This window comes from Propithecus coquereli, unplaced genomic scaffold (assembly GCF_000956105.1).
Source record: "Propithecus coquereli isolate 6110/MARCELLA unplaced genomic scaffold, Pcoq_1.0 Scaffold515, whole genome shotgun sequence".
Taxonomy (NCBI): Eukaryota; Metazoa; Chordata; class Mammalia; order Primates; family Indriidae; genus Propithecus; species Propithecus coquereli.
This window is the reverse complement of record NW_012151008.1, coordinates 82,682-94,714: the sequence shown is the minus strand read 5'-3', so window position 1 is coordinate 94,714 and position 12,033 is coordinate 82,682. Positions and strand designations below refer to the sequence as shown.

The 12,033-nt window shown below is 40.4% G+C and overlaps 2 protein-coding genes across 2 annotated transcripts in view; one reads left to right on the top strand and one right to left on the bottom strand.

The window, feature by feature from the left end:
* The window catches only part of BRCA1 (breast cancer 1, early onset), a 71,908-nt gene extending 63,654 nt beyond the window's left edge, over window positions 1-8,254 (bottom strand). Inside the window, exons 1-2 of the mRNA XM_012656643.1 lie at window positions 8,175-8,254; window positions 2,621-2,670 (exon numbers count right to left, since the gene is read on the bottom strand). Coding sequence (XP_012512097.1) covers window positions 2,621-2,670; window positions 8,175-8,254 — 130 coding nt within the window. The remainder of the gene's footprint in view (window positions 1-2,620; window positions 2,671-8,174) is intronic.
* A 1,715-nt stretch (window positions 8,255-9,969) lies between these two features.
* Window positions 9,970-12,033, top strand: part of NBR1 (neighbor of BRCA1 gene 1) — a 41,987-nt gene continuing 39,923 nt past the window's right edge. The window contains exons 1-2 of the mRNA XM_012656642.1: window positions 9,970-9,988; window positions 10,592-10,665. Of these exons, the coding sequence (XP_012512096.1) occupies window positions 9,970-9,988; window positions 10,592-10,665 (93 nt within the window). The remainder of the gene's footprint in view (window positions 9,989-10,591; window positions 10,666-12,033) is intronic.

The following is a 12,033-nucleotide window of genomic DNA, read 5'->3' as shown; positions in this document are numbered from 1 at the left end:
ATAATGCAGGGATGGCTTTTTTCTAGACTGGTACTGTGAGCTAGGATGATGCCACGGCACTCTAGCCCGGGCAACACAGTGAGACTGTCTCAAAAAAAAAAAAAAAAAATATAGCTGCTGGAAAATTTAAGTTGCATCTATAGGTCACATTACATCTCTTTGGACAGGGTTGCTCTAGATCTTCCAAAAAGTATTACACATTTCATTTGTTGTTGGGAAACTTCAAGATAATGCAGGGATGGCTTTTTTCTAGACTGGTACTATTATCTTTTCAGTAATCTTCGTGAAAGATTTCAGAACCATACGCTTATTCAGGTCAATAAAGCTGTCTTATTTTTAGCAAATAGAGTTCATCTTGAGAAAATACAATAAATGCTTGGGGGTATTTTGATCATATAGATCAAAGTGTTATTCAGATTACAAAGGTATTACAGAAGAGAGTTCATGGAAAAGTTGATTTCTACAGGCATTATACTAGACTTTTAATTCTAATATATTATTCAAAACAATTTAAAATATGGCTGGTTCTCCTACTGCCTATCATATTCTCCATATTAGGAGTTGCAAGCTTTCCTCACTCTCCCCTAGTTGCCAACTCTAACCCTCTCAATATCAACAGCTGTCTTTGCCTCCAATTTCACTGAACTCAAAGCACTTCAACTTCCCCTGCGAAAATCTTTCTGTTGAATTACTCTCCTTTCCTTCATTACTGTTTGAGTAACAATCACCTCTCTTTCTTGTGTCTATTTTCTATTTCCAATCCCTTCTGCTGCTTCTTGGACCTTCTCTCTCTTGCAATGTCTTCTCTCCTAGGGCTCCTTTCTTTTCTAACACGACCCCTATACACATATGAAAAGTTATTTTCCTTTTCCTGGATGTATTCTATTTTCTTCTCTTTTTACCTTTGCTCATATTATTTCCTCTGCCTGTAATTTCTTCCTTCCGCAAGCTTTCAAAGTAACTAACGTTTATAATTTCATCTTTTCTTAACTCACTGTAACAGAATATTCAGTATTCATTACTCAACGTGTCAGGAAACCATAAGTTCATTTCAGAAAGATCCTCATCAAGGGACAGTGAAAGTCCCAGCACTTAAAAGGTTAATCTTCAACTATCTGTAACCTTGTAAATACTGGTAATTTCTTATTTTTTCTTATTTCTCTTTTCTGTAAAGAAAGTGGTCTTACTCCATAGCTTGAGAAGTACTACTGTAGAGGCCACACGTCATAAAACTAAAAATTCTTGAAGTAGAGAAATAAAGCTGTGTTGCCATGGCACATGGCCAGGGAGAAGGGACTGAGGAATCAGAAGGAAACTGTTGGGAAGAGATCTACTACGCCAGTGGGATGACACAGGAAAGGGGTAAAAGACAGAGGAAATTGCCTTCTGGATCCTTATTGGCAATAGGAAGAAAAAGAATTCACAAGGAGGAAGGCACCAGCCATCTGGCAGACTTGTGCTCAAAGGGTATGCCTCCAAAGGGAACAGGTTTCCTTCAGCTTCAGCCAGCCCTCATTATTCTTAGAGCAGCAACTGTTCCCTTTTTTAACTTATGGAAACATCTTAAGAATCTGATAATGTCTTCTTGGAAAAATGTACATATCCATAGTTTTGAATACGACTAAATTTAAGACTGAATATAATTTTAGGAAATTTATAAAGATCATTCATGAACTCCAAGTTAAGAACTCTTGAACTAAAAAATTCTTTAAAGGATCCATAAGAAATTGATAATTATGGTTGTTTGGGAAGGGAAGAGGGACTCCGGGGTTTTGGGGTGAGAGGGAAATAACTTTGTATCATATAACTTTTTGTGTTAACAAACTTATTACCAGGTACATGGTTTGCTTTTTCTATTAAAAAAGAAAAAATAGGCCGGGTATGGTGGCTCACACCTGTAATCCTAGCACTTTGGGAGGGCAAGGCAGGAGAATTGCTTGAGGCCAGGAGTTCAAGACCAGCCTGTGCAACATGGTGAGACCACTGTGCGTGCATGCGCACACACACAAAATTTAAAAATTAGCCAGGCATGGTGGTACAAGCCTATAGTCCTAGCTACTTGGGAGGCTGAGGCAGGAGGATCACCTGAGCCCAGAAGACTGAGGAGGCTACAGTGAGCTATGATCATGCCACTGCACTCCAGCCTGGACAGCACAGTGAGACCTTGTCTCAAAAAAAAAGAAAAAAAAACTGATATCAGATCCTTCCCTATTTTTCCAAGGATTATGAAGCAGACAAACACTGAACCTAATAAGAGGGAAAGCAGAAGGACATGTAAAAATGAACAGAAGGGAGAAACTGAGAAGGTTGAAACATAATTTGCTTATTTTACAATCACTTGCAATCTGCTTTCACCCATGGACACAAAAAACAAACAGCTATTCAAAGTGATTTTATATCCCACTAGATATGTCAAAACTTTACCAGGAACTATGGCTACAATCCACTTATGATGACTTTATATCATGAATGTACTTATGAATGACAGAATGAAATAGAGTTGGATTTTTCTTTGTCACTTAATTGATGAAGCTTCTATAAAGTTAGGTATTTCCTGTGTTATAAAGGACAGACAGAAAAGCAAGTAACAGAGTCACATAAAATATTCAAACTTACTTGCAAAATATGTGGTCACATTTTGTAGAAACAGGTTCTTTGATCAACTCCAGACTAGATGGGCAGGGAAAAAAAAAGAGAAAATAAGTGAAACTTAATAATTTATTTAAAAATATTCTGGTTGGGCAAGGTGGCTCACATCTGTAATCCTAGTACTTTGGGAGGCCAAGGCAAGATTGCTTGAGCCCAGGAGTTCAAGAGCAGCCTGAGCAAGGGCAAGACCTCCTCTCTACAAAAAACAGAAAAATTAGCTAGGCACAGTGGTGTGCACCTGTAGTCCCAGCTACTCGGGAGGCTGAGACAGGTGAATCACTTGAGCCCAGGAGTTTGAGGTTATACTGAGCTATGATGACCCCACTGCACTCTAGCCCCAGTGACAGAGACCCTGTCTCAACGAATAAATTCTTAGTAAAAAAAAGTTCAACTTTAAGCTGCTATAACTGAGTCAAGGTAAGGCTTTAAGTTCATTCAATAAACATTATTAAATATCTGCTGTGCTACGAGGTAAGAATACAGCTAAGAAGATAATCCCTACCTTCAATGAGCTTTCAGAAATCAAAATGATTATACTGATCTCTTCAATACTTTATATTATCTTCGGCGTTTAAAAGATTAGCTGACAATACTTCATTTGTTTTCAATCATATATACATATATATATATTTTTTTGAGACAGAGTCTCACTCTGTTGCCCAGCCTAGAGTGCCATGGCATCAGCCTTCCTCACAGCAACCTCAAATTCCTGGGCTCAAGCGAGCCTCCTACTCCAGCTCTGCACCACCATGCCTGGCTAATTTTTTCTATTTTTAGTAGAGATGGGGTCTGACTCTTGCTCAGGCTGGTCTCAAACTCCTGAGCTCAAGCGATCCTCCCGCTTCAGCCTTCCAGAGTGCTAGGATTACAGGTGTGAGCCACCGCGCCCAGCCCTCAAGTCTCTTTTAATCTATACATTTCTCTTCCTTTTTTTTTCCTTTGTCATTTACTTTAAAAATCAGGTCATTTGACCTGTAGAAATCTCCACATTCTGGATTTTGCTGATTGTAACCCCATGGTGTGGTTTTAACATGTTCCTCTAGCCTCTTTATTCCCTGTAAACTAGATCTACAGGCTTAACCAAATTTGGGTTCAATTTTTTGGCAAGAACACCTTACAGATGATACTGTATACTTTTATTAGATTACTTCAGGAGGGTCATGATGTTTGGCTTGTGATTACTTTGTAAAAAAAATGATGTAATAAATACTCATTAAAGGAAATTTAGAAAATATTAAAATAAACTTAGAAAAATACAAAAAATTTGAGAAAATATATCTCTCAAATTCCCATGTTTATCCACAAAATCTCGAGACCTTCCTGAGATTAATTCATTTATTAATATTTATTAAGCATCTACTACTATACGTAAGCAATGTTCTTGGAGATGGAAATACAGCAGTGAACAAAATAAAGTCTGCCTTCATAGAGCTTACATTCTAGTTGTGGTAAACAGTTGATAGAGAAATAAAGAATATATGGAAATAAGTGTTAAAGAGAATAATTAAGCAGGATAAGGGGAAATAGGGAGTGCAATGTATATGTGTTGGGGGAAAGGCTTCACTGAGAAGGTGACACTGGAAGACAGCTGAATAATGTGAGGAAACAAGGTATGTAACAATTGGGGAAAGAGCATCCCAGCAGAGGGAGCAGGGAGGACAAACCCTGAGTAAGATCATGCCTGCAGGATAGCAGGTAGGCCAGGGTGCTAGGATTGGGGGGATGTAGTAGGATGACATCAGAGAGGTAGCTGGGAAACCGAGCAGGCAGGAACCCGTAGGGTATTTTAAGTCTTTAGCTTTATTCTGAATGTGAGCTTACAAAACTGATTTTTGGTAAGGTTCAGGCAGGACATCAAAGAACAGGCAACCTGGTAATGTGACAGGAATGCAGTTCTTTTCATTAAACATTTAACTTTTTAGAAAAGGATCACAAGAAAAGCTGGGGGACAATAGCCTTATTGTGAAGGGTTTGGTAATATAACTCTTGTAATCATGGGGTTTCTGACGCAGCACAGGGCAATGAAAGGAAAAACACTGAACTAAGTCAGAAGGCTGGGTTTCCACTATCAGTTGTCTTTATTAGCAGAGCAACCTTGGGCCAACTCCACCTGAACCTCAGTTTCCTTCTGTCACCCATCCTGCCAGTCTCCTTGGGCTACTGCAAGAATAAAATTAAATGCTACTTGGGAAGATGCTTCACAATGTAAGATAACTTGTACCAATGTTGGTATTATTACCGGGACAAAATATGGCTTTAAAATGAAAAACAACCCTGACAAAGAGAACTCCGATTTGTTACTAAGTCAGTCACTATTTAGAGACAAGTTAGATATCAAAGAAATTCTCAGTAAAAGAGAAACTGGATTTAGCTATGATACCAGATGGCTTTCATTCTCACCACTGACTCAATTCTGAAATAATTATATTTCAGTATGGTAATTATAATCCAGGCTATACAAACACACTGTAAACACAAACTTTGAACAGATGAAAACTCCAATATGTAAAAAGGTAATGACTGTTGAAGGAAGAGTGTGAAGAGGGAATAGGAAAAAGATTAAAATGTTCCTCTTCTATGTCCTGATGAGAGTAAATGTTTACTATAAAAGTGATTCAAATATTTTCAACACTTTTCAAACCAAACAATATTTTAGGCCTACTGCATATTTGCATTTTTGCTTCCAACTTGGGTAAATGACTGAAAAAAAAGCTAGGTTTAGGTCTGAAAAACAACCCAGCAGGGTACACATTTTATTGAATTCTTCTGAAAGTCAAAAATTTCATATAGTCATATGTAAAAGGTTAGCAAGAACAACCAATTATCAGAAATAACTGCCATAGTGACTTAGAGACCAGTAAAAGGAAGAGGCCAGTTCAGGAGACCTAAAACCTATCCTATGGCTACCACAAGTACCACTGTTTCCAGTCACAATCAAAAATCACAATATTAAGACATAACTGCAAATTGTGCTATTCTGGGCACTGTTTAAAAAAAAAAGAAAAGGGAGGTGAAGTAGGTACGATCCCCATCCTAGAACTTCCCATAAAAACGAGTTTAAAAACTATTAAAAATTAATCTATTTCTAACAGAAAAGGAAAAACAATAAGCTAGAAAATACACGATAGATGACTGAAAATAAAAATTTAGCATTAACTTTCATTCTTGCATTTTTAATTTTTATGTATCTGAGTTTTTAAATTGGTTTAATTTGCCAGAATAAGAAAGAATATATTTTTAAGACTGAGTCTCAAAATGTTAAAAAAAAAAAAAATGGAACCAAATGCAACACTATTGAGGATTTTTTTCTCTTTGCAGGGATGGAGTCTCAGTATGTTGCCCAGGCTGGTCTTGAACTCCTGGGCTCAAGCAATCTTCCCTCCTCAGCCTCCCAAAGTGCTGGGATTACAGGCATGAGCCACTGTGCCCAGCTATTGAGGACTTCTTGATCACTATAATTATCTTGAGTAAGTTTTCTGCTTTTTCAAAAGCAATTTTTTTTCCAATATCATTTCCTGTTTCCCTGGCTCTGATGTTCCATAAATTAGGCTGTAAATCTTGTTTTGCTATTATTTTTGTTTAGCTAAAATATTGAAGGGCAAGGGAGAAGACGATTATTTATAAATCTTGTATCTCTGAAAACACAACCTGCATTTTCCTTAATGTTATTGACTCCAAATATGAAAACAACTTTCATGAAGCACAAAGGAAAATTTCCTTCTTTTATTGAGGGTAAGGGGAAACAGGTGTAACTTTTCAATGTATTTTTTGAATGTTACCCACCACTAACTGTCACTATATTTAAAAAAATTAAACTATCAAAGAACCAACTCTATTATTTAATTCATTCAATAAATGTTTATTCAGTGGCTACCCAATTTAGTTTATTTATTTATTTATTTATTTTGAGGCGGAGTCTTGCTCTATTGCCCCAGTAGAGTGCAGTGGTATCATCATAGCTCACTGCAACCTCAAACTCCTGGGCTCAAGTGATACTCCTGCCTCAGCCTCCCGAGTAGCTGGGACTATAGGCACGTGCTGGGACACTCAGCTAATTTTTTCTATTTTTACTTGAGATGGGGGTCTCACTCCTGCTCAGGCTGGCCTTGAACTCCTGAGCTCAAGCAATCCTTCCACCTTGGCCTCCCAGAGTGCTAGTATTACAGGCATGAGCCACCGGTGCCCGGCCTTGTTTATTATTTAATTCATTCAATAAATGTTTATTGAATGGCTACTATGTCCCAAGTAATCTTCTAACTGCTGAGGATATGTAAGTATATAAACAAACAAACACCTCTGCCCTTATGGAGTTTACATTCTGTGATGGTAGAGATAAAGGATGAATAAAGTATATAAAATGTCAGGTAGTAATAAGTGTTCTGGAGAAAAATAAAGCAGGAAAGGGATAAGGAGTGTGTTGGGTGTTGCAGTTTTATATAGAAATGCCTCTTTGAAAAGGTGCTATTTCAATCAAGATTTTCAAGCCATGCATTATCAGGGGAATAACACTGCAGGCCGATGGAACAGCAAGTGTAATAACTCAGAGGCAAGAGACTATGTCACATGTCTGAAGAACAGTTAAAAAGGCCAGAATGACCAGAGTAGAGAATAATAAGAGGGGAAAGGGTAGGCAAAAATTCTTCTAATTTTCCTTTCTGGCTTCTTACCAAGAGATTCTGATATATGACTTTTCATTTCTTTTATAGATTTAAGAGAAACTTTAGAGATTATTTAATGACTGCTTTGGGTTCTTAACCTTTGTTGTGCCATGGACCCCCTTCTCAAAGTAATGCTCTTAAATGCATAAAAGAAAAAATTTCACAAAAAAGTAATTGTATTGAAACACAGTTCTATCTATAGGCTTCCTAGAGTCCTGAAGGGTCTGCAAGTTAAGAACTCCTGAATACACACAAGGGAACTTTCTAGGGTAATGGAAATGTTCTGTATCTTGATTAGGGATTGGGTTACACAGGTATGGTCATTTGTCAAAACTCATTGACTTGCACAGTTAAGATCTCTGTATTCCACTGTAAGTTATACATCAATTAAAAAAATAACTTGAATAGTCCAGGTTCTTCTTCATTTTATAGATATAGAAAAACAAAAGCTCAGAATCAGACTTGCTAAAGACTTTAATCACTTGCAGGATTCTTATTTAAATGTACTTCCAAAGACTTATCCCCTCACGGACACCAACCATTGGTGATTTTATTTTGCCATTCCAAATGCTCAAACTGGTTTTAGACCTGGAAAGAAAGGCCAAATGCTACTTAATCCAAAGCAGATCCCCTGCCCCCAACGTGTGTGTTGAAGAGGGAAAGGGAGGAAGAGAGGCAGAATGGAGAAAAAAGAGTAATTTTCTATATTTTTAAAGCACTTCAGTTACGAAAAGCAGCAATTCTAATAGCCTAATCTTAATAGACATATTTTTTCTGCCTACTGTGTAAGGTCAATTCTATTCATTTGCATAGGAGATAATCATATGAGGAAGAATCCCAAATTAATAAACTCTTCTGCTGACTTACCAGATTGGACACTCTAAGATTTTCTGCATAGCATTAAGGACATTTTGTACTTCTTGAACGGGAACTGCAGATAAATCCATCTTTCTGTTCTGATGAACTTTAATACATCTAAAAAACTAAATATATATATTAAAAAATCACTTAGGTTTATAAAAATGACAGCTTAATTTTATTAAGTATCATTTTTAAATACGAGAAACTTAATATTGAAGCGTTTTAAAATTATACTAACCACAGAACTAAATAACAATAGCTTTTATTTTTAAAGATTCTAGAAGTTGCTTTTTGCAATTAAACAATTTGAATTCTCTATTTTTTCACATATAGCTTCCAAGCTCTTCCTTTTTGGGTCTTTTTCTTCCTCCAAGAAGGGAAAGCCACAGTGGAGTGACTAACCAGCTGGGTGTTAGTAGCCTCAGCTTTTTCCAATCATCCTGGCTGTTTTTATTTCTTACTTAAAACCAAACCAACAAGGACAAAACCAACATTAAACAATGCTTCCCCACCCCTACCCTTCCCCAGTGACCTGTACTCATCTCAGGATCCTCCTCAAGCATATGCCTGCTGGCAGCACGTTACTACCAAATCCCCTCTACTTGTTTCTTGTCCCTTCTCAGAAACGTGTATGGATCCAGGTTTTTTTTTTTTTTTCTTTGAGACCGAGTCTCACTCTGTCGCCCGGGCTAGAGTGCCCTGGTATCAGCCTAGCTCACAGCAACCTCAAACTCCTGGGCTCAAGCGATCCTCTTGCCCCAGCCTCCCGAGCAGCTGGGACTACGGGCATGCACCACCGCACCCGGCTAATTTTTACTATTTTTAGTAGAGACGGGGTCTCACTCTTGCTCAGGCTGATCTCGAACTCCTGAGCTCAAGTGATCCTCCCGCCTCGGCCTCCCAGGGTGCCAGGATTACAGGCGTGAGCCACCGTGCCGGGCCTGGATCCAGTTCTTAAGGGTCCTCCCTTCCAAAAAATCCTATCTCCTCCCTTTCCCTGCCCCCTCTTCCTCCTATATACCAGCCTGTATACTCTTAGTGTCCCCCTCAAGGCATATTGCAGTTCCTATTACCAGGATTCCCTCTCGGACACACCGTGCCCTCTTCCTTATCTTCGACGCTCCCCTTGCGACCCACAAACTGCCCTCAGGTTCATAACGTCTTAGGTCCCTCAAGTTTCACCCCCCAGCCCAATAAACACCATCTTCTCTTTCAGTAGTCCACTCTCCCCATACCTGTTTCCTGCCTGTCGCTCGGAGCACCCTTTGGGCCCCTCTCCGTTCCCCGGGATTCTACAACCTTTACCCAGAGCAAAGCGTCCGGGCTCCTGGGCCCAAGGGCCCAGTATCTGACAGACCCCCGGAACTGTCCTCGGTCCAGAACGTTGCAACCAGCTAAACTGCGCAGTCGCAGTTTCAATTTATCTGTAATTCCCGCGCTTTCTTGTCGCCACGGAAACCAGCCGCTGACGCCGAGCGATAGCCTCTCAGAATACGAGATCACGATACGTTACGGAAAGGCGGGACAGAAAGAGCCGAGAGTCTTTCGGGGCTCTGGATTGCTCATTGGCATTTTGTCCCTGCATGACGTAATTACAAAGAGACGGAAGAGAAAGAATTCGATCTGAGTTTGCTATTAGGCTCCCGCCCCCTCGACCCTACGCTTCCAGCTGCGACTTATTACGTCACAGTAATTGCTGTGCGAGGGTCAGAATCACTACCTGAGGCCCGAATATGAGCGCAAGATAGTCCCCAAAGCAGTCGTAAGAAGAGGCCCGCATTCTCTGCCTCTTTCCGCCGCAATGGACGTCTCCAGTTTAGGTAAATAAAAGGACTGTAGGGGGAGGAAAACTACGATTTCCAGCATGCATTGCGAAACGAAAGGCCTTCGCCATAGTTTTCCTTCGAAACTGTAGTCTTATGGAAAGCCGCTTCCGATATCGGAAGTGGGCACCATTCTCACAGAAAGCTAGTTGATAGACTGGAGACCTCTGGCGGTTATGTATTTCAACAGCTATGGATTGGACTATTATGTCCTCCTATCTTGATAGCGGAGAATAGGTTAAAGAACCTACAAGTCCTAGGAAAACTACATTTCCCATCCAACCCTGCGAGCTTCGGGCAAGTAATCCTCTAAGGTCAGTGGCCTCAGGGAACGCAGAGGGCATGGCATTTGCCTAGGAAGGGGAAATCCGCTCCGGTCCACGTCTGCGCACTCGTGAATCCGCCCCTCCGCCCCCGTGTTTGTTATTGTTTTGCGGGTTTAGGTTGTTTCTGCGCCACCCCCCACCGACGCAGTCTCGACCAATGAATGGGGTGGTAGTTTTGAGGGACAAGTGGTAAGAGCCAATCATCTTGTCGGAAACTCAGAGAAACAGTGGACTAGGCCCTGTCTCTCTCCGCCATGTTAGATTTATCCCGCAGGGGTAACGGCGGAGCTGGCAGTGAGCTGTCCTTACTGCGGCCTCCGGCAGGCGCCCCCCGGGGGCAGGAAGCTGGTAAGGAAGCAGCGGCGGTTAACTAGGGCTGGGGGTCACCTCGCACTAAGAGGGCTTGGGGAAGTTCAAGAGAGAAATCCTGCAAAGAAGAGGGGAGATTTTTTCCGTGTCCGGGGCCGGCGGATCTTTTTAGTGACTGGATAAGAGTCTCGTTCGTGTTTTGAGGGACCGAGCGGGTGGATAGCGCCGGAGAGATGGGGGGTCGGTGATTCAGAGCGCCCGGTTTCTGCTAATGGAAGGCCAAGATACCCCAGTACAGAGGGCCGGAGCAAGGAAATGAGAAAGAGTGTTCATGGGGTGGTGACAGTGTCTTGGGGACATGGGGTACTAGGAAACGAGAGCTGGAAGACTGGGATGAAGTCTGCAAGTAAAAAATAAAATGACACTACCCACTCATCCTCCTCTTCCCCATAACCCTCTTTTTGAGACCCTCTTAAAGAGATCTCCTTGGTCAGGGATCTTTGGTATTGGAAAAATCACCGTTTTTCCTTTTTGTCAAACAGCCAGCTGTCAGATCCCACATTGTAAAGCTTGGATAGCTTGGCTTGTACAGGCCTCTGGTGGAGACAGTAATCAAAGCTCAGTTTGCCAGGTCTGCTTCATTAAAGGGTTTTTTTTCCTGAAGCTGAAAAAAAAATCGACGTAGAGGAAAAGCTGACTTGTGCCAAGGGTAGGTGAGTCAGTGGCATGAACTTATTATAATAATGGCAGTTATGAAAACTGAATGCCTAGGCCCCAGCTACCTGACTATACTGGCTTTAAACCTTAAGAGGCAGATGGGGTAAACCACAGCTTCGGTGTTTCCACAAGTTTAAGATTAATGCTCATGCTGAAAGAATTTTCACATGTCAGCCAAAGAGAGATAGTTCTTTATGAAGACCTGGATGTAGTCCAGCTAAGCTTGAATCTGCCACTTCCTGTTTTCTCTCCACTGGCTGACCAGCTGGATGAGTTCCAAAGTATCTAAATTAATTTCCATTTGTGTAATTTAAGAAAAAGAGAGGAAGATTAGTTTCCTTCTGACTCTCAAAATTGTGGAAGTGTGTTTCTTGAAGTTGCAAAGTGAGAATGTATTTCCGAATGTCCACTTTAGGCCGAATAAGTCAGTCACTTAATTTCCCTGATTTTTTTCCCCAAGGTCCTGGGGAGGTGACAGGGATTTTGTCCAAATCTTAAAGATCCCAAGAATTACATTTCATGTGAACAAATATTAGATGTCAGCAGGAATTTGCTAAGAGACTGGTATTAATATTATTTTGGTGGTGAACTTGGCTCTATGTTGAGACAAAGAATGGAGAAAATTGGGGGATAATTGTATTTGTGTTTAAAAAAAAATCCTTGATCTTCAGAGTTCAAGATCCTTAAAAT